Source organism: Lampetra fluviatilis, chromosome 3 (genome assembly GCF_964198595.1).
Source record: "Lampetra fluviatilis chromosome 3, kcLamFluv1.1, whole genome shotgun sequence".
Classification (NCBI taxonomy): Eukaryota; Metazoa; Chordata; class Hyperoartia; order Petromyzontiformes; family Petromyzontidae; genus Lampetra; species Lampetra fluviatilis.
The window spans coordinates 22,169,332-22,192,355 of record NC_136277.1 but is presented as its reverse complement, the minus strand read 5'-3'; the positions used below and the strand labels follow the sequence as shown (position 1 = coordinate 22,192,355).

Below are 23,024 nucleotides of genomic sequence, written 5' to 3'. Positions count from 1 at the left end.
GCTTGTTCCATCATCTAAATTAAACCAAAGTCAAATTTCCTTGCCTTTCCAAAGAGTATTGGGGTAATTGGGCAATGCACTCCTCTGTTTGTGGCTCTGAGCCAGTGTTGGGAATTCCCCATTCTCATGGTGGGAGCCATTTTACGTTGAATTCACGGAAAAATAAATATCATAGTTATTGTCGACCCTGAAATAACAATAGTCTAAGTTGGCCACCAACTGATGTTTGAACTCTCAACCTTCCAAAAGTGAGTTAAGTGCTCCGACTATGGGGCTACATGATCTGCTTATGTAATATCCTTTATTTGTCTCGGAAAGCCAGTGTCAAGACATTTAGAGTGGCTCCTGCACCAATATATTTCGTCAGTTACCATTTTAACAATGTGCACGTTGCATAATGAGTTACACTATGTGGTCAAACATGTGGCTCCCTTTTAATTTGAAGTAATTTTACCATTTCCTGGACTTGTGTTGTGCTCACTAGGCCAGTATAACAATGCACGGCCCATCAATGACCTTTACGCTAACTGCCTACGCATTGAACAATGCATATAATAATTGATTTATTCATGCAAATCATGTACGGTGCTAGTGTTAGATTTAGACTGATTGAGCAAAGAAAAGCATACAAACGAGACAAAAAATTTAAACAATACAAATGAGATGACAAAACAATATCAAATGTAGTCAACCTCTTGACTGGATTCGCCACTTGCGTACCTCACGTGGTGGTGAACCATTGCAACGCGCCCGGTTTTTGCATCAACAACACGCAGGTTGTGCAATAAGGGATTGCGAGTTATTAACCATCGGTTTGTTTTCCCATTTTTGTGGGCAGCATGTTTAAGCTCTATGGCTCGGTAAACGCCGCCCAAGCCAAACCTAAGGCTTATTTGGGATTTTTAGGGTTAAGTCTCGGGCCAGGTGGCACCGTGGTGGTGAGAGCGCTTGACTTGCTGCAAATGGAAGGTTAGGAGTTCAAAATCCCATGTTGAGGTTTGACTGGGCCTATCATCACTTCAGGGCTTCGTCGGATGTAAACAGCGTTCATCCTTTGCAAGTACTGGCCGCTGCCATGGCACTGTGGAATGTCCGCTTCTGGCTCCGGGCTGCCAGCAGGAGGTGAACTCTGTCCACAGTTGTCTCTGTGAACCAAAGACGCTTTGGCGTGATCCTTCGGTGGAAATGCGAAGCCAAAAATAAAGTCATCCAACTACAAAGTCTCGCAGTGTACGGCGAGAATGATCTCAGGGCTGCCTGCAGCAAGGCTCTCTTATTATTATTATTGCACATCACACATGTCATCACCAGGCGATGCTATATTTTTGTGAAACCTGCACCTGCTGAATGCGGTATTTCTACAAAAAAAGAGAAGCGAGAATGGGAGCAACAACCAAAAAAAAACTGCTTCTCTTATCAGATTTGCCATTTGTTCAAAGAATTTTGTTTTCACCATGGTGTGGTTTTGCGGTAGATTGCAAAAAGCAATACCTTGTCTCAAAAAATCTATGTGTGTTTTTTCTAAGTGTGTGCGCACACGTGTGTGTGTGTCTCATTGCACACGTACGTTTCATTGGCACAGATTTCAAAACTATTGCTGGCTAGTTGCTTCTGCAAGTCTTGCAGCGGCTACAGCTATGTGTACAGTGAGCTGTAACGAAAACAACCAATCGGAGAAAGAGAGAGAGGGCTCGTGGCTTAGAGTGGGTTCACCGAGTGTGGATTTGGACGGCTGGTTAACCAAGACACTTAAAAAAAAAATCTGGAACAGTCGGGGTGAGGTCAGGTTAGGTGCCAAAAATAAAAAAAAACCTTGCTGCCCCGGTGCAGGTATTGTAGATGTGTGTTGCGCGCAAGGGTTCCGGATTGTTATTTGTGTGATCTCTTTGCACCACTATCTTGCACCTAAGCAGGAAGAAACGTACGCTTTGGTTCTTTCAGTAAAGTCACGTAGTTAGATAATAAAATAAAACAAATCGCGACGTTTCGATCGCAACACAAGCGACCTTCATGAGGTGGCACCGCTACAGCAGACACGTGCACATTTGTTTGCGGCTCAGTTTTTTGTCACAATTTTGATTTGCTGATGTGCCTCCTTGAAATTCCGCGTAGTTTTGTAGCAAATGTTGTTCCGCAGCAATGGCAGCCTCTCCGAGGAGCTTTATTGACGAATGTGGTGTATTTACCCATAGTCCATGCAGAACGCATCCCAGTGACACCTACGTTTTGGATTTATGTTTGCAGTGTTTCGTCCATACATAGGCAATGCAATGCAACATAAGCACAGTCACTTTGTTTTGCCATTCTCTGGCTTTGTTTTATTCTTCAATTACCAACGCTGCTGCGGTGAAAGCAATCATTGCTGAATGGCAGAGCGAGGAATTTGTACTAATGGGAGCTTACAATTGTGCAGCACCCTGCAGGTCCAAGGCTCAAAACATTGAATAAAGGGTGGGGGGGGGGCTGAAATGCTATCGCCTTCTTGGAGGATTAACATAATTTCAACACAACGTAAAAGTTGTGCTCTAATCAAATGTTTTTTTTTAATGGGATGTAATGGTACTTAAATTATTGTAATCTTTTCTTGTGGAAAGGGTGCCCCTGTTGAGAAGCTTATCTGGGGATTGTGAAATGGGGGAGGGGGGGATGGGTGGAGGTGAGTAGTGGGGGTGGTGGGGGGAGGGGCGGATGCAAGTGGAAGAGGGATTGGATTCCACGATGGGGTAGAACGTGAGGCCGAGAAGCTGAACTCTCCTTGTGACTCTCGTAACTGGCTTGCGCTAAAGTGCACCAGCCAGCAGGAGAGAGGGGACACTGCGGGGGGGGGGGGAGATGGGCACCCGCATCGTAGAGTGATGTGCTGGCTATTTCTACTATTAATATTTCTTATTTTACCAGGTAATAAGATCCACTGAGCTATATAGCTTTTTTAAAGAAGCGACCTGGCCACCAATGGTAGCTCAACGAATAGTCTAAATACGTGATGTTGATTCTAAATGTGGGGGGAAAACCAGAGGACCCGGAGAAAAATCCACGTAACTACGGGCAGAGAGACACCGCAAACTCCGAATATACAGCAGGTGTCAGGATTTGTATCGAACCCCCATGACCTGCATACCTCCCTAAAAGTTCCCGGCACAGCGGGCGAGCTGCAGTCCCAACACGGCAACGGCGTGTGCCCTGCTTCCGATAACCTCGGGGCCACCAGCTTTTGCCAACCTGCGTTCGCTGGGCTGAAAAGCTCACGCCAATTTTTCAAATATGTTGGCCCCTTGGTTGGATGCGACCTGCGCTAGATTCTATCTTGGCGTGTGATGATAGAGCAGTCGGTTGGGGACCCCAGGCTACCCCCGCTGTGCCCACTTCACCACGCTGACGACTCTCCCAGGCCCTCCCTCCCCCCCCGTGATGGATACGTCCACCGCCGTTTTTCTCATGCTGTGGGTGGGGTCGTGATGTGGAACTCGTCGTGGGTACGCGGGCTCGGCAACGGTCCCAAAACACCGCTGTGGTTATTCTGCTCGGTATTGCAGTCCTAATCTTTGTGAGTTTCTGGGCACCACCAGTGCGAGCGTGGAATGTGTCCTTTACAGGGAAAGTAAGTCTGATTAAAGTAAGTGTGATTATGATAATGGGCCGCAGTCATTACCGTGCAGTTGTATATTTATATTTGGCACCCTGCGCTTTTAGGATCCCAGTTAACTAAGTTGGGTTCCCAGCTACGGTTAACATCAGTGGTGATCGATATCTGAACCTGCCCTGGGTCCCCTTTTCTCCAACCCACACTTGCCAGCATGGTGAAGTATGGTCAAACACCCGCACCATTACCAACACGGCATAGAGGGGCCTTCATCCAGCAGCATATTGACAAAGGGACGTATGCAACGTGTTTGTTTTAAGTAACCAATTCCTAATCGTAGTACAAATACCATGCACTTGCATTATGAATTTGCTTATGCATGAGGCTTCATTGCTAGTCCCGGAAATAATGCTCAAGTTATCCTGCAGGATTGTATTCACAACAACTTGAATCACTTAAAATAAATCGGTACCGCAATTACAGCCAGCTTCATTTGCAATGCCTATGCTGACGAACGCCAGCATAAAATTCCACACCAAGAATCCCAGAGCTAAAAGTGCGATAAAGCCGTGGCACTACATTCACAGAGACTGAGTTCACGATACAGGCCTTCACATTTCACTGTTTAGTAAAATAAGGACACTCTGTAATTATATTCGTCAAGTTGGTGAAATACTCATTTAACTCTGAAACTACAGCCATGATAGCAATTTCTGTATTGAAAAAGAAATTATGTAATGCCAGGCACGTGTTCATAAACTTGAATGGAAAATGTGTTTGTTAATTTATTTCACAAAATTTGTTCTGAAAGGCAACAATCGGTGTTCCCATCACCTCACGGGTGGTGTGTTCTTTGGTGCCGCGATAATTAGTTTTTGGTATTTTTTTGCTTCTATCGCTCTTTATATTTTATTTTTAAGCAACAAATTGTCGTGTTGCCAGCGGTAGCTGGACGCGTACGGAATAAACAACCGTCCATCTCGGCCAAATAACGTCTCTTTCCCCCCCCCCCGCCCCCACCTCGTGTACTTCGTGTTCACGGTGAGGCGGGGGCATCTGAAACCCCCATTGATGGGAACGCACACTACGACAGTCCCTCGCCACCACCACCACCACGTTACGACGCTTGGGAAGCGCGCGCGCGTGCGGCCGCCCCACAAAGCCATGAATGGTCTCCCAGACGATAATGACCCTGGAACAAAAATGGAATTAAATGCATTTTACTTTGCCTCAGGACACGTAAAGAAACGCCAAATAAACTGCTTATGCACGGAGCACTAAACCGGACCGCGCGCATGCATTAACGCACGCGTTGACAGGGGCGTTCGACGAGTGGCTTGTGTGAGCGTTTGCGATGTTATGGCCTCGTGAGTGACGTTTCTGCCACTGTTAGCACAAGGCTTCACAACACGAAGAATTGTTCCTCGGTTTTCCAGCAAGTCTCCCACCGTGTCTGAATTAGATTGTTTTTGTTCGCGGAGGTTTCTGCTCGAGAAATGGATAGATCCTCACTGGGTGCTTTGGCGTTTGTAAGGCGACTGTAAATGTGAGGACAAAAAACCACGCGCACTTGGGGATAACGCTCGGAATGCAGCCTCCTGCGTTGTCATTTGCCGGTCGTAGTGAATGACTTCTTCTGAAGTGCGTTGTCTCAAGCACACTGATCTGTGTGAGATCGACCCGAGCCTAACTCACCCTCCAATGGTCGTGTGCCCAACACACCCAGATTCACGCGCTGAAAAAAGAATCTGAGTGGTTTGATGGACACTTGACACGTCGTGACTAACGCAGGGTTCGTGATGTTATGCTTTATTACAAAAGCGGCCGATGAATAATTCTCAATGAGGACTTTTGCCTTGCGCGCAACAGAAGGGAAATTTGGACGATTGCTTTTGGTGTGACCCTCAGTCTGAGTAGTTCTTCCACCGATTTGTTTAATTAATTATTATTCTTTTGCCGAGCTGCAGGAGGGCTGGAGCGGCTTGTACTTTGACAATAAGTAGCACTTGCATCACGCCTTCAAGTGATGGGAATTTGCATACAAATCGATACGAGCGTGTTGCGACACGCCAAATGAAGAGCCCGCCGTGCCAATGGAGCGAGATATTGTCCCCAGAGTTAGCGCAGTGGCAAGGAGACGGCAGGCAGCGGGGCTTCACGAATGCTTGCGACGCGCTTCCCTGCGCGCGGTGTTTGTTCAGAGTTGCTGCAATGTTCGACGGCACGTGTCCATCGGTGAGCCAGTCTGTCAGTCGCAGCACTTTACCTGGGTTTCGATTTAAATCTTTCGTGACTGCAGGGATTCGTCTTCTTGGTTCTTTCGGTAAAGTCACTTAGAAGGGAAATAATAAAATAATAAAAATAAAAAGTTATAGAATAATTACTTTATTATTATTCCCATGATTTTATTATTTCCCTTCTACGTGACTTTACTGAAAGAACCAAGACGATTTACCTGGGTTGTTTTTGTTGTACGGAGTCGAGTCGGGGCTCGTTTTGACCAGACTAAACCGATGACCTTTCACCGAGGTAAAAAAAAAATGTTGGCAAACATTTTCCCCATGTGAACCTGCAGTCTAGGTGGAGGACTTAGTTCAGGTCACTCATGCCATGCGTTTTTATGATGCGTAGTTAGAAGAGGATTCATTTCATTAATATGACTGCCTGGTTAACAGGCTCGTCTTTGGAGCCATCAAGTTTAAGGTGGATGTCAAAAATATCAGTGTCCCCTTGCTCAAATGAGCAATGGGTCAACACTCCTCTCTGTGGGAAGCGCTGAGGCAGTGGCGGGAATTCCACATCCCCATGGTGGCGGCCTTTCTCTCCATAGAATGACAACTTTCGACTTGCCATTGGAATGGTACTGACTCTATCGACCCTTGGCAGCACGATCGGCTGAGTCAACCCATGACCGTAATTTGTAGTCGCAACTTTCCTATTGTGAGTCAAGCCACCCTCACTGCTGCTCCGCCAGCCATACAGGTGTGTAACTCATGTGAAACTAAATCTGAAACCCACAGCACCGGGAAGTCTAAATAATGGGTTTAAGATTTCAATGCAGTTGTGTTGTGTAACCCTGAACCCTGTTTACGTTTTATTTATTTACATTTTTTTGGCAGTGTTGTTGAGCAGGAGTGCCAGAGCTTGCATTGTCACGTGTTACACCAGTCCACCGCCACGCTTTATCTAAATAAAGCCTTGCCGATGGTATGCATGACAAATCTCGTGGTGGGAACCTTTGTCAGGTGTAATCAGGGTGTTGGTTGATTCTTTGGGGGTAATAATAGATTGCATTTCCATTTTAGCATCTTTTACGATGGCCTGTTGGCCGGCGCTGTCCTTCCGTGAAGAGGCTGCGCTCCGTATCTGGTGCGTTGACCTCCACGACGCCTTCACTCGGGGCCCAGCGGAGCAAGAATAATTTTTGCCGGTTAAAAGAACATTTCCTCGACGGACCACACACTTCCCTTTGCTTGGTCGCAGAAAGGGCTCGTGATTCTAGATTTGAAGCTTTCGTGACTGCAAGGAATCATATTCTTAGGTTTTTTTTCGGTAAAATCACGTACATAAAACATCAAAATTAATGAAAATAAAATAAAATAAAAACAAAAATCACGACGTTTCGGAGGCAACACAAGTCTCTCCGTCATCAGGTGGGACCGTCACAGCCGAATTAGCTGCATCAAGGTTAACAGCGCGCGACTCGAAGGTGCCCCTCGTCACGCAGCGGTCAATGAAATGTAGAACGTCAACAACAGTGGTTGTCCGATGTCAAATAAAAAAAAAAACTTGACTTACGTAAGTTGAACTTTCTTTCGCAGCGCACGTAGCCAAGGTGCGGGGGAAGGACAACAAACTAAACACAAAAAACTGTTCTCAAGAAATTCGTTTTCAATCTCGATTTAAAAGTGCATAGCTCCCAGTGCCTTCCTAATATCGGAAGGAAGAGTGTTCCAGACGGCCACAGAAGTGCATCTGACCCCCCACCACCCACCACAACATAGGAACGTGGAATTTCCACCACTGGTTTTTTTGGCTACCAATTCAGATGGCCACTGCCACAATTTATTCTGAGTTAGTGAGACTCTTAGAATTGTGGCTGTGATAATAAAAGCTCATCACATTGTTAAACGTGTTAGAGCCGGGGATGGGATGTTTCCCCGTGAGGGCTGTGGATTGGCAAGCCCAGGCAGAAACGATCACGTGACCTTCAGCTACGTGCAGTGGGGGGAAGTCCCCTTGTTATTCCTCCGTAATGCTTCTCTGACTCTCGCACCTTCTGTGAGTGAACGAAAAATAAAACCTACAACTCGCTTCATGATTAATCACTACCGCGCACACACAAGTGAACACGGAGCGGAACACGATTGTCTGCCTTGCTTAATGCGACACGGGCACATCGTGTTTGTTGGTGATGTTGTACCGGTTGCTTGGGCACAGTGTGTGCCGTGTGGACGTCGTTTTCAAAAGCAACAAAAGGGGGGAGAGGACGAGTCGTTTTGGAGAGTGAAAAGAGCCATTCAGATCGTCCTCGTTGATCGTTGACAAAAGCGGGGACTCCCTTCTCGGTGTCCCCTTCAAAGGCAGTGGCACAACACAAGTGGATTTATCCTATTTTTTCCAGGAAAGCCAAGTGGGCTCTGGTTTATGTGACAATCAACAAACTCCTCCAGGTATCAGGAAACCTGATCACGTCTTGGGAAGCTTAACTTGTTTTTTGTTACCATACATTTTCCGGTCGCGTTGACTGTTAAGACAAGTTGAGTGGATTTGGGAAGGACACGTCACTAAAGTGGATGATCTCTTGGTAGGCGAGATTGGTGACGGAATGAAATCCAAAGGGAAAGAAGGGAATGCGCCCAATCGCACGACCGCAGCAGAGATGGAGCGATAGTTTTGTTTCTGTTCATGCGCCGGAGTGAGATGGATTGTGGCACCGTGGGACCGTGAGGGACGGTGACGACCTGGCAAGGGCTGAATCCACCAGCAGACCGATCGCGGTTAATGATTGCGATGCTGCGAGCAGTTACACGGCAGTGTTGGTTAATGACAAGGGTGGCAGTTTAAGAAGATGCGGCCTTCTTCGTCCGCCTTCACAGACATCGAGACACCCACAGCCTCCTCCGCTGAGGACTTCTCAGATCGCTCTTAGCCTGGAACATCCCCTTTGACCTTGACGCCCATGGGCGGCCGACGCTGTCGCTCTCGGGATCGTTGGAGCACGCAAACTTCTCCACCACGATACGACAACGGATCCTCGGGAGAGGGATAGGTGAATTGCCACCGAGTCTGGATCAGAGGTCGCAAACGGGTTTTGATTCCTTACCCGTACCCGGTCGCACCAGGGTCGCAAATGGGTACCCGGCCGGGTACGGGTTCCCGTTCCCTACCCGTACCTTACCCGAAATGAGTGACAAACGGTGACTCACCAGTGACTCACGGCCTACCCGTACCCAGCCGCACCAGGGTCGCAAACGGGTACTCGTACCCAGCCGGGTACGGGTATCGGGTACCCGGTTGCGACCTCTGGTCTGGATTGGGCGCCACCGCCAAGGAAGTGCTTTGCACAATGTCGAGCTGGTGGCATTAGTCTGCCACCTTGTGGATTCTTTTTTTGATGCGGTCACACCAGCAACGTAAAATCTACCTTTCCTTATATTCTGTGCCGGAGCAGTAGGATCAGTCATGTGCTTGAACGCTTGTTGTGATGTTGACGCCTTGCTATGTGCAATCTTAAATCCTGCGAGAATTAATGAATGAATGTTGTTGCTATCGCTCGTTACTTGCTCTGCAAAGAAGCACATTATATGACGCTCCACGGGATTTCATTAGGAATACATCCATGTATCGTAAATGTAGTGAATTTACTTGAACTACTTTCTAAGCAACGATAAAGGAAAGGTCACAAACCTGCTTTTAATTTACAATTTGGTTTATTCGTACAGCGGTAACTGACACACTCCGAACATTGACATTAGAACACCATTACATTGCCCAGCACTCGGAACTCGGCCAATGCACTTTTTTGCATTTGTATTCATTTAATATATAGTTACACATTGCAGGTGTGTGGGGCCTTCAATCCCCCTCACCCCCTCCCACGCAGGGAGGGTACCGGAGATCGAGCACCCACCCACGTGACCTTCCCCGAGGGATAAAGGAAATGTCACAAAGCGGCGTTTTAATTTACAATTCGTTTTATTTCGTACCACTGGCTAATTCATGCTGAGTGAACTTTGCGAACACGTTGCACAGCTCGGTTATACCTGTGGTTAAATCAACCTTATGCTCATTTGGAATAAATAATCACGAACGTGATAGAGCAATAAGATTACACTACTTTGAAAATGCGAAATTCATGAGTTCTAAGACCTCGAGTAGCGCAATACCCTTCTTATCCGTGGCTGTGTAAGGGCTGCCATGGGATGAAATCTACTCTCCGTGGAAATTACCGCTATCGCTTGCACGGCTTTTCTTAGATGAACACGGACAAGAGGAATAATTGGGTGTCATTTCCATCCTGCTGTCTCTTGAAGAGTCACGAATCCGGTGCTCCTGAGAAACCGCCACTGGCGACGGATAAACGTAAATAATCAGTTAAAACGTTTCCAGCACTGTCGAGTGACTGCTATTATCCTCGGATAATTATCAGAAGAGCCGATGGATGTATGGATGGATAGGCGGAGTTGTCAGCATAATCGATGGCAAGAAACGGGTGTTGTCTCAACATTGCCCCTCCGAAACGCTGCCTCTCGTGCCGACCCGCTTCTCATGTCTCCCCCTTAACCCCTGTCCCCCTCGCCCCTATTTCCCGTGGCAGCCATGGAGAGCCGAGGGCGGCTGCGAGCGTTCTCGCGGCCCAGCGTCAGCAACTACTCGACACTGCTGCTGTCGGAGCAGGGGGACGTGTTGTACGTCGGGGCACGCGACGCCGTCTTCTCGCTCAACCCCAGCAACATCTCCGAGGAGACGCACAGTCGGGTGAGCTTCTTGTCTTCCGTGGCGTCTAAAATGCAACCGCATCTCCAGACGCGCTCGGTCGGCTACGCATGGTGCGAAAGAAGTTGAACATCCGTGCGTGTTTGTTGACTTCATAGAGAGAATAGAAGAGGCAGTCGCTCATAAGCAGAGAGGAGCTTTGACTTGGATCAGTGACAGGGAGTCGACTGCACGGGCGGCTGAGGAAAGCCTCCCCTGTACCATCAACTGCAGCCGATTTGAAAGTGTGCAGTTATGGCCCTGGCACCCTTGTGTGACGCAGGACGATCCTGTTGCTGTCTCCCCAATGAGAAAGGAGAGAAAAACTTGAATTGTTAGAATCAAAATGTCTACTATTCGTTGAGCAACTTATTGTTTCCAAATGTAATTGTTTCTTGACCAGCCACCGTTGCTTTGGTATGCTGTGATTTACACGTTGTTTTCTGTTTACAGTAGCAGCTTGATTTCAATTGAACATAAATAATTTTGCGTAGCTTATTTCGACGTAATACGAATTCACAAACGCCTGGCGATGTTGTCCAACATCAGTAGCAATCGGCACCACAGTCTGGCCTGGTGCCTCCTTGAGGCCACTTCAACCTCAAGTGAGTGCATAGGCCTGTGTGGTCAACATCGCCACGAGGGAAACTAAGGTGGCACGAGGCTTAATAGGTGCTCGCCAACAGCAGGACCCGTCACAACAAATGTTATGACAGCAGGTGTATTAGGCATTCGGTGATTCACCCCTCGAACAATGTGATGAATTGTCAATATTCTGCCTCGTGATGTGATTAATAATGCATCGTTTGTCGTCTCGTTTTTTGTCATCTCATTTGTATTGTTCGTAAAGTGGTTTTGGTCTCGCTACAATGTGTTTTGTTCCATTAGACTAAATATGAATGTAAGTGTATAATTTTTATTCAATTTCCGTCAATGTTCAATGCAGCATTCGATGAATAAACGCAAGATGTATGGTGAGCAAAGGAGTCGATTTTATTCAATGAATCGATGAATTTCTACATGCGTAATTCGTACAGATGCAGTCTACTCGGTTCAGTTTTGACATCTCGAATTGAGCGCGTAGCAGACGACGTGCGTGCATGGGGCAAAGATAGCCGGGCCCACGTTTCCCAATGTGCGCCTCGCACACACAATCATGACATCAGCTATTTTGCAACAGAGCTTTCATTTGAAGTCAATATTTTCGCGCTAGATATAACTTGCACGTTGTTTTTCCACCCTTTTTCCGTCGCTGGCATTTTTGCACTTGGTACGATTCAAACATGACGAAGCTGCTCCGGCCCAGTGTATTCGGTGATTTCATTCAAAACAATTAGGCCCTAGTTAGGGCACCGTGGCAAATATTTAGCCATGTCACATTAATCATCACATGTTCTTGCAGTTGCTTAAAGTTTGACAGAATTCCTTTTAAGAATAAATGTTTGAAAAAGGTTTTGTTTATTGGCTCTTAACTTGCGTAAATGTAAATGCACAATAGTGGAAATGCAGCAGGTGTGGAAGCAATTATTTAAAATTGTATTTATTTAGTAAAATTGTGGTACGGTTTTATATGACATACCAGTCTGTGTAGTTTATTTATGGATTAATTTTGTGTAACCTCATAATTATGCATGCACTGCATGTTCTCTATGCTCACGTGAGCATAACTTATGTGAATATTATTATAATAACACATTTAATATTTACTGTGCTGTGTGTACATATGCATTCCTACGTGTATACACATACACACCGCACAATGTGCATACCAGGATGATACTGCAGTGCATTGGTTACACTTGAATAAATACAATAGACTGTACACATTTTGATGAGCTATTTATAAAAGGCACACCAATGTAACAATGCAAGTACCAATTGCATTGTATACACTGTTGTATAATAGACCACTTTGATTACCTTTGGGAATACATGTTGTACATACAAAATTAAGAACTGCAGTTTCTCACATACCAAAAAATCTCTGTATTGAATCCGAATCTTTATTTATCTTGGAGGAATCTGATGAGCTTTGAAGCTCTCACAGATGTCGAGTACTGAAACCTTCTTACAGTCTCACGTGAGCAGAGAGAACGTGCAGCACGTGCACAATTATGAGGTCACACTTTATGTGTGCGGCAATGTGATGGCTTTCGATTTAAAGCTTTCGTGACTACAGGGATTCATCTTCTTGGTTCTTTTGGTAAAGTCACGTAGAAGGGAAGTAACAAAATAAAAATAAAAATAATAAAAACCATAATAAAATAATTCTAACGACGTTTCGTCCTCAGGTGAAAACCAGGTCTGTCGAGGCGACAGCGTCAGACGCTGACGGATGCTTGCGTTGTGGCCGAAACGTCGTGAGAATTATTTTATTATGGTTTTTTTTACTTCCCTTCTACGTGACTTTACCGAAAGAACTTAGAAAATGTGATAGCTGCGAGAGACGTGGATGAGTGACCGTTGCTTTGTCGTTGGCCAGGTCGACTGGGATGCGTCATCCAAGCAGCAAGAGTGTGTGATGAAGGGCAGAAGTGAAACGGTGAGATCGCATGATGCAACGCTCATAGCCACACACGTGACTAAAGGGGATACACACTTTGGATTGTTGCGGCCACTGAAAAGCAAACCAGCTCGGTTCATAAACTGGGCTACCCCGGGCCCAGCTGCCTGTCTTCCCACAGCAGCCTAATCGTGCCCACCCGGCACGAGGGGGCCTCAGTAGGTTGTGGGCCATGTGGGCTGGCCTCCTTTCATAATTTCATGCAGACTGACTTCCGAACCGGTCATAGCATTGGCCAGCTCACGGTTTGAAATGAGACACACGGTCAACGGCGTCGCTCACATTTCAGGGCCTCGTTTGTTTAAACACACGCGTTGGGAAATGTAAACAATAATAGGTGTTACCTTGGTATAGAATTGGTTGAAGGCCTTTTTTGTTTTATGATCTCTCAATAAGGCCACGGGGGGCCGGGGGTACTGAACAGAATGGGCCAAGTACTCAGAGCTGCAGTTCAGAAAAGTTTTGGAACAAGATCCAGTTCGTGCCAGCACAGCCCATGGCCATTCCTGGGACACCAAACCTGCTCGGCTGTGGTCTTAAAAATATAGTTGCGATCTAGCCCCGTCACACTGACAGTGCGTTCTACTGTGGCAGTCGTCATAAGTTCACATTCTTAACAAGGGGTTACATCCGGCCTAATCATCCATTCAGGTGCGATAAAATGAGTACATCATTAGATCTCCTTTGCCAGTACCAAAATATGATAATAGGGTTTCTCCCCTTTTTTCTGGCAACAAAACTGAAACCTTTTTTTACAAGGATTCGTGTCTGCATTAACCACAATACTTGCAGTCAAATGCAAACAAAAAACACACTGATAATATATGCATTGTCCTTGATTGAAGGCCATTGGTGTGGACCAATCAGTTTCAAGGACAATGCAAATATCATCAGTGTTTTTTGTTTGCATTGGACTGCAAGTATTGTGGTTAATGCAGACATGAATGCTTGTAAAAAGGTTTTAGTTTTGTTACCAGAAAAAAGGGGACAAACCCTATTATCAAAATGAGTACAATTTGTGAGAGACAAAGTGTTTGTCCTTTAGAGAGACTGGCCTCAGCGGTCAGAATATGGAATTTCCATCACTGGCTTAAGGGCTGCCAATAAAGAAAAAAAATGACCATTGCCCATTGGAGTGGGGGAGGGACTTTGACCAAAGTATTGATTAATTTGGTTAACAATGTTATTCCATTCTCACTACACACACCAACTTATTTGTGTGTGTTCACGCATTTTTAAACCAAGTGAATAGATTTAATGACTTCTTCTGGAGATGAATGATGTTGACGTACGTGGAGTTGCTGATGAGCCTTACGAATATTTTGCTGAAATAAAGATATTTTCTGCCTCGACTAATTCCTATAATTAGTACATAAAATGAGGAGTGTTTAAATCTGTGAGGTGAAAGAAAGCTCAATCCTGTGGTGTATTATGGGCTTGGTAGATTAATGTTTTACAGCGACATTGGCTTTAAACGCCGTGCAACGATTATTTTCTAGCCTTGCCATCATTGGTTTGGCTGCAGGCGACCCTCCACCCAATTTGGCACTGGGTTAACAAGCGAAAATATTGCGGCAAAAAAATATACAAATTGGAAAAATGAAGCCTGTAAGACCAGTGGGCCATAAATTTAACATTTATTTTCCTGAATGCATTTTACACAAATCAGACTTCCGCTCACGGCCACCAACACCAGTGACGATTATCAGAATCGGTTCTGGTCTTGCCCTAGGTCGACTTGGCCTCAAATGAATACCTATTATGGTGGTCTGAGATGATGGCGGTGGTCGGTCGTGGTGCGCCATGCTGGCCTTAATAGGTGCTCGCTATAACAGCACTTGCCCTAACAGTTTGTTAATAGGCTATACGGGGGATCTTTGTCTTTGTGTGTGTGTGCGTCTACAGATGGAGTGCTTCAACTTCATCCGGGTGCTTGTCGAGCTTAACGAGACGCACCTCTTTGTTTGTGGGACGTATGCCTTCCATCCAATGTGTGCCTACATTGTAAGGCTTCTGCACACGCATAGCACTCACAATTACATCAGAATCTTTATTTAGACTGCAGGAGGAATCTGATGAGCTATGAAGCTCTTTTTTTCACAGATTTCCAGTAGGGGGCAGATCAGAAAGTTAAATAAACTTCAATCTAGATCTTAAGTTTTCGTGACTGCAATGATCCATAATCTTTAGTTATTTCGGTAAAGTCACATAGGTATACAATGAAAATATATTTAAAATAAATAAATTAAAATAAAAAAACAGAATAAAAATCAATCAAATCACGACGTTTCGGAAGCAACACAAGCCTCCGTCATCAGGTGGGACAGCCATTAAATAAACTTGTTTTTTATTATCAGGTAAAGGGCACTGAGCTATTAGCTTCTTGATCAGACGTGACCTAGTGTCGGTCACGTGGGCGTTGTTTGACCATACTTCACCACGCTGGTCGGTACGGGTTGAATGAAGTGGTCAAAAGGTCCGTGACCGCTTCAGATATTGCTCACCGCTTGACACGCTCACACCTTTACGATGCCATCCATCGCAAACCAGAAATGGCATTTAAATCCGAGACGATAACCAAGGAGCCTCTTCACTCGCAGGAGAAGGAGAACTTCACCCTGGTGACGACGACTCAAGGCGAGGTCCTGACGGAGGATGGGCGGGGGCGCTCCCCGTACAACCCCACGCAGGCATACACGGCCACGCTCGCTGGTACCAGCCGCCCCCCCCCCACCTCCTCCCCCTCTCCACCCGCCCTCCCAACCTCCACCTCCCACCCCACCAGCCCCCCGCCCCCCGCGCTGCTACCCCGCAGCCGCAACCACGGCAGCCACTCGGTCGTGTCGCGGTCCTGCCCTGAACCTCATCGGCTTGGTTCGCTGAGCCGTCGCACACTCTAATGCCGCCGAGAGTGCTTGCGAAAGACAACTGATGTGTTTTTAACGACTTTTTATTAACTCTGTTATTTATTGTGGTCGGATGGATTAACACCTTCAGGGATCGGCATGTTTGCTGCCGAGGCAGCCTGAGTGGCAGCTGCAGAAAAGTCGATATTTCGATTTTGATTCTGGCTGCTTACCAGTTTGAGTAGAGGATTACCAAAGCGTAGCTTCTGCAGTAAAGTTGACTTTAATGGCCAGGTGCCCTGTGATTTCATTCATAGGACACAAAGTGTTTGTGTTTCAGTGTAAATCCACATCCAGAATTTTTAAATCACCTATAAATAAATTGTAATATTTTCTAAGATGACTTATTCTCTTTTGTTGTTGTCACCAGACCGCTTCTGAGAAAGCAAGTTCACCTTCTCCTAATCCAGTAACATTGCTGTTTAATAATAATTTACATCCATTTTCAATCCACTTCTGGATGAAGTCCTCACCACAATATATCATTCATCAGGTTCTTGAAAGTAGGGCGCCAAGGATTGGTTTACATATCACGTGCTGTTGATATTAGCCATAGCCAGGATTCGAACTCGGACAATTTGGTTCATAGCACAGCGTGCAAACCACTGCGCCGCTACTCTATATAATTCACGTAATTAATACGAATATAATGTAACATAAGATTAATTGAAATAAGTCGATATATTGTGCTCCACACCAAATATCAAGAATGACAGGAAATTACAAAGCGCGCCGTATTACTAGAATGAACGAAGGAGCGAGCACACGGCGCCCTCCTGTTTGCTGTGCGGCACCGTGACCTCGTTTTCTCTTCTTCTCGTTGCAACAGATGGGGAGCTGTACTCGGCCATGATGAAGAACTTCCTGGGCACGGAGCCTGTGATTCAGCGCAGCCTGGGCAGCCGGCCCGCCATGAAGTCCGACCTGCTGGTGTCCTGGCTCTACGGTGGGACAGCACTCGCACTGCCACTCGCGCCAGGGCCTCTGAAATGTTTGTGGAGGCCCGAGGCAAACAAAAAACGCCAGACGAAGCCCTCCCAACCTCTGCGGCACCCTCAGCCCTTTCCTGAGACACCCTTGGATCTGTGGCCCAGGGCAAACTGGACCCACCTGCCTGCTTCCCCCACCCCCTCTCTGTGGCCCTGACTCTTAACTTAAAGCCACGGCGCCAAGAGTTTCTCGCAAAGACTTCTGGAATCTTCTCCGATTTTATCCGCGTAACATTACATCACGTGGGTGGAATTGCACGGCGAGACCTCGCTGCTCATGGGGACTCGGAGGGTAGTTTTGGTCTCAGGATGGAGCGGATAATCCTCAGATGTGTCATCTCCACTTTATTTTATGTAAAATGAGTGAGTGAAAATTTACAAGGTGTGAAATCGAGCATAAGGGAAGAGTGCAATGACCAGCCGAGCTATAGGAGTCAGCTGAGCTTTAAGCACAAACCCACAGGCTCACTGCTTTTAGAAATATTGCAGAATTGTAGAATATCGTTCTTCTTGAAATGTCTGCCCACAGGCAGGTCTTTGGCAAGCTACCTTCATCCCATTCCCACGTCTCCCACCTTGCCGCACCGTGCTACGTGCCAGGGTTCTTGAACCTGAATTGGAGAGAGTTTATTGTGGTGGTTGCCTCACACAATCGTCATATGCAGTTTTTAACGCCATACCCAGCAGAATGAATACCACCGGCTCCCAAACAGTTCAGTATCACAGCCAACTTCCACGTGATCTTTGGCAACCACCATTAATAGCACATGCGTTATGCGTAAGAAGCCACCAATACTTCTTCACTGGTAACAAAGATACAATATGAATATATATTTAAACTGCTGTATTAGAGAGAGCGATGGTACAGTGACAAAAATTCGGTTTCACTTGTGGAAGTGTGCAAAGGTGCCACGGCAATGCAATTCACTTCTCCGGTGACAGTGGGGGGGGGGGGGACGGGAGGGCCCCCTTGCTGACGCGTCGACATGAGCCGTTTCGTTTTTTTTGTGCGCCTGCAGAGCCGAGATTCGTGGGGTCGGAGTTCGTGCAGGAGGATCCCGAGGGCGACGAGGACGACAAGGTGTACCTCTTCTTCACGGAGACGGCGCGCGAGTTTGAGTTCTACAGCAAGGTGGTGGTGTCGCGCATCGCCCGCGTCTGCAAGGTACCTTGCTCCTCGTCGCCGTGCTCGGCGCTCGCACCTCGGAATCTGAATCCGAATCTTTAATGAGACTGCAGAAGGAATCCGATGAGCTACGGAGCTCTCTTTCACAGATGTCCAGTAGGGGTGGGTAAGAAAGTTACAACGGCAATACAAACAACGATGGGAGTGCAAAGTATAGGAAAGGTAAGCAAGTCACGAGAAAATAAACAAATAAAGTATATAAGTAATATATATAAGTACCTCACCGCTGTATATGGGACTCCAGCCGCTAACCATTATGAGTACCAGGCTGTGCATCACCGGTGATCGAGCCTTGTGTTGTGCGTGTAAATCCAGGGACTTGGTAACAATTCCCGATACGATGGGAGTAAGTGGCAATGGGGCGGGGGGGGGTGGTGTCAATGTTAAGCAGCCAATGTGGTTCCTGTTAATGGAGGGCAGAACGTATTGCTTGGTGCGTGGGCCGTGGTCGTGATTAATGACAGTGGCAGCCAAAGGACGGTGAGCATTGCTCAGCTGCACGTTGACAGAGAGAACTATAAACTATTTTTTACTTTACCAGGTTAGGCCCGCTGAGCTATTAGCTCTTTTTCAGAAGCGACCTGGCTACAAATGATAGCTCGATGAAGTGGTTTATCACGTGGACATTAATAGCTGCCAAACACTCTAGACAGCATGTTGATTTTAAATGTGTAGGGAAAAACCGGAGCACCCGAACGAAAATCCACGTGACCACGGGAAGAACATAAATTCCAAATAAACAGGCGTCAGGGTCGGGATCAAACCCATAACCTCCTGCATACAAGGGGAGAGAGTTAATGTCTCGCCACCACAGCACCACAGAGAGTTGCATCGTGAGTTGCCCGTGATTCGGGGGGGGGGCGATGAGACGCTCACCGGCTTGCCGTGTTTGCAGGGAGATGTGGGAGGTACGCGCATGCTACAGCGCATGTGGACATCGTTCCAGAAGGCGCAGCTCGAGTGCTCGCTCCCCGAGCGCAACATCCACTTCAACCTCATCCAGGACGTGTTCACGCTGCGCACGGCGCCTGGCCAGACCACCTTCTACGCCGTCTTCACCGTCGAAGTGTACGACCCTCACGTTCCCTGCTGGTTCACACTCTCACACTGAGCACGGCAGGGGTGGCCGTGTGGCTCGGGGTAGGGGAAGTGGGGAGGGGGTCGGAGGAGATTATTACGAGCGAGATGGATCATTGCGTTGCAAGACTGAGTGATAGGCGGCAGCTGGGGAGGCTTTCAGTGGGTAATATGCGACTTTAGAATAAATGTGTTTCATCGATTGATTGAAATACTGCCACTGCAAGTCAACACCACTGACAGTAACCCGGAACTGTGTGTGTGTGCGCGTGTGTACACGGCGGCGTCGCCTCCTCTCTTCCTCAGTGGGGGCACGAACGTGTCGGCCGTGTGCGCCTACAGCATGGCCGACGTGCAGCAGACGTTCCAGGGCCGCTTCAAGGAGCAGAAGGGACCCGACCAGAGATGGGCCACATTCACGGGGGACATCCCGGAGCCTCGGCCTGGCAGCGTAGGTGCAGCACCACCACCACCACCACCCGCCGCCAATGACCAAATCCATGCGGCAGTGTGGAGGAGTAGATGCTCATCTAGGCCAACCTGTGTTGGAGAAATGTACGGACGGTAAATCATCAACGTCGTCCTTCATGCGGTGTTGAATTGTCAGGCTTCAGGGTCATGATTATATTCAGCACTGGCTTTGTTTTGCCCCGTGGCGTATGTCGAACTAAGAGTTGTACAAATCGAGAGAGTGTAGCATGGAAGAGTAGGCAAAATACCCTGGAACTCCCTCGAGTGGAAGTTGCAGGACTGCACTTTACCTTGCTAGAGTTTATTTACCACCCCCACCAAAACCATGTCGATATATTTCCATGAATCATGCTGGTGATTTGAACCGGGAAATTATTATGTTCCGTCTGAATATGTCTGACTTGTCTGTACGGTCTCCAATATCTAATATATTGCATCAACATGACATTCATTTCTCTCCAGCATCTTGTAACATTTTGATTCTTACGCCAAAACTCTATTACAGGGTTTCCTTATATACTTACCTCCTCTGTAACGACTACGTCGCCCATCTTTCCCCCACCCCACCGCCCCGCACCGCCCCTTCCCACCCGCAGTGCCTCAGGGGCCAGTCGTCCCTGGACTTGCCGGACCGCACGGTCAGCTTCGCCAGGGACCACCCTCTCGTGGACCAGACTGTGGAGCCCGTGGGCCAGCGGCCCCTGCTGGTGGCGGCGAACGCGCGCTACACGCAGCTCGCCGTGCAGACCGTGCGCTCGCTCGGCGGCGCCGACCACCGCGTCATGTACATGGCCACAGGTGAGTCGCCGCCACTGCCGGGGGTGAGGGGGTGAGGGTGGGGGGTGGGGGCCACGGTGCTGTTGGCGCCTGCCGGTAGCCAGCGGGGGCCGATCGGACCTCCGTGGTCAAAGCGCCGGGCTACGTTGTAGAGGCTTGGTCAGGTGAGGTGCTGGCACCGGCGGTTGGGTGGAGGGGCCCTGGCAGTGACGGGCTTTTAATTAAAAAAAGAACGATGATATTGTCACGGCGAAATAGTTGCGAGCGTGCGTTTATGCCGTTGTTTCTTAACAAAAAAGGTAAGATAATAAACGGCAGCACAATTGAAAAGTAACGAGGGAATAAGTGAATATTAACAAGACTGAACTGTGAGATCTTGTTAATGCAGTGCTATATTGTGAAATATAAATAGATATACGTCATTACGTATTTATATTTAACAAGGCCTATCTTTATTTTAATTGGACCTGTTACATACTCTTATAAAGTGTGATTATGCATCATACCCATACACACGTGTGATACAGCATATGTCTTGCTGGAGTTCTTCCCATGCAAATGGCTGTTAAGAAGAGTTAGCATATTCACCGTGATAGATGATAAATGTCACATTAAAGGTAGTCGTGACACAGAGAGTGTTGAGAGTCTGTTGGTATTCTCTGGTGATGTTCACGATGATCAGTAGGCATATATCAATGATACGATTCTTCCATTAACATCGATTCTTACTCTCACGATCTGTGCATCGAACGCATTTAATAATCAATTGTCAGAAAATGTCTCAACTATACAAATGCATTGTTAATATTGTGTTTGAGCTAATGGAACAAACACATTGGAACAGAAAATGCCAATGAGATTGGAAAATAAAACAGTCGATTCTTAAATTGAATCCTAACCCCGGAATCAGAGACAATTCATGGGATTTCCTGGGAGAGTTGAATCATTATGTGTTCAATTATTAGGATGTACTTGCTGTAATTTCAGATGCTGGGACTCTACACAAAGCCATACATGTCAACGGAGACATGCATCTGATTGAGGAGATGCAGCTTTTCTCAGAGCCCCAATCAATAAACAGCCTACTTCTTCTGGAAAAAAAGGTATACTGCACATGCACGTTTATCTGTGTGTGTATGTGTGTGTTTTGGGGGGAGCGGGAGTGTAGCGGTTAGCCCACTGCGCTACGAAACCGGCGACCCGAGTTCTATTCCCGCTCATGTCCAACACCGGTGACGATCATCCGAAACGATCCTGGGCCTCCCCTAGGTCAACTCGGCCTCAAATGAGTACCTGGTTCATTGTGTAAACATCACCACTGGGGAGACAAAGGCGGCTGGGCATCGTGCGGACCCCCCACCTCCTTGTGTGCTGCGCCGACCTTCATAGGTGCTCGCCTACAGAACTTCCTCCAAGAGTCCATTATGGCTGTATGAGGGGGGTTGTGTGTGCGTGCGTTATTCTGTGTGTGTGTTATTGAGGCAAGTCCCATCAGTGTACTCATCTGTGGAGCAAAGCTGCATTTGCTTTGTCGTGTAGTCCCGCATGCCCAGCTACTTCCAAGGTGTGTGAGCTTTTGTTCAGCTGGATAGATGAGACGATGCGGATGGGGGACAGGCTAGAGAAGACACTGGCTGTTGTGGTTTAAGAGGAAGCGCGATGATTAATGAGTGCCCTTGCCTAAAGCTGGTTGCAGCTTTGTCAGCACAGACTTCTGTCGAGGAGTCTTGTGAAAAGGGTCACCAACAGCCACCCGCCAGCCATTCGGCAACAAAAAGATGTCGAGCCATGCTCATAACAATGTGCAGAACATTGAGCATCAAACAGTGCATTTGACACAGTGGAGAGTGTCGGTGCGGCATCTGAGCGGGCTACACGGCCCGCTCAGCTTAAACCGATAAGGCTTGCTGCTGTGATCATTCTGGCCGATTAACCCAACCCATTTTGCCTGGTCTAGCCAACCAATAAAACTTGCTTCCCAGTAGTTGTGGGAACGTGGGCTAACACTGCTCTTCCCCCTCTGCATCTGTTGCTGCTGCTGCTGCTGGCGCAGGGCCTGCTGTACGTCGGCTCGTCGTCGTCGGTGCTGCAGGTGCCCGTGGCGGACTGCGGCGCCTACGCCACGTGCGGTGACTGCGTGCTGGCGCGGGACCCGCACTGCGCGTGGGACGCGCAGTCGGAGCGCTGCCGCGACACGCAGGAGGCCGAGCCCGCATCGTGAGTGACAGGCCAAATGCGCTCGGCACATATTCTTAGTTTTTTCGGTAAAGTCACGTAGGTAAAAAAATGAAATAAAAATTATTTAAAAATAAAATAATAAAAAATCACGACGTTTCGGAGGCAACACAAGTCTCCGTCATCAGGTGGGACCGTCACAGCCAGATTTGCTGTATCAAGTGAGGCTCGGCACAGTCGCTCGCACGATCGGAGGCGGCGCATCGGAAAATATAACAACTGGTGAAGTTCAACCTCGTTGTTGATGCAAAACACTGTGACC

General features: G+C 47.4%; 1 protein-coding gene across 8 annotated transcripts in view; it reads left to right on the top strand.

The window, feature by feature from the left end:
* LOC144954636 (semaphorin-4A-like) overlaps positions 1-23,024 on the top strand; it is a 169,312-nt gene that overhangs the window by 133,591 nt on the left and 12,697 nt on the right. For 7 of the 8 annotated variants that reach the window (XM_078885100.1, XM_078885104.1, XM_078885091.1 and 4 more), the window contains 11 exons: positions 10,401-10,561; positions 13,041-13,100; positions 15,027-15,125; positions 15,722-15,833; positions 16,857-16,973; positions 18,036-18,181; positions 19,098-19,270; positions 19,586-19,730; positions 20,347-20,548; positions 21,515-21,630; positions 22,581-22,744. In XM_078885100.1, the coding sequence (XP_078741226.1) occupies positions 10,401-10,561; positions 13,041-13,100; positions 15,027-15,125; positions 15,722-15,833; positions 16,857-16,973; positions 18,036-18,181; positions 19,098-19,270; positions 19,586-19,730; positions 20,347-20,548; positions 21,515-21,630; positions 22,581-22,744 (1,495 nt within the window). Of the gene's footprint in view, positions 1-10,089; positions 10,166-10,400; positions 10,562-13,040; positions 13,101-15,026; positions 15,126-15,721; positions 15,834-16,856; positions 16,974-18,035; positions 18,182-19,097; positions 19,271-19,585; positions 19,731-20,346; positions 20,549-21,514; positions 21,631-22,580; positions 22,745-23,024 lie in introns of those variants that run through there. The other variant, XM_078885129.1, reaches the window with a different exon arrangement.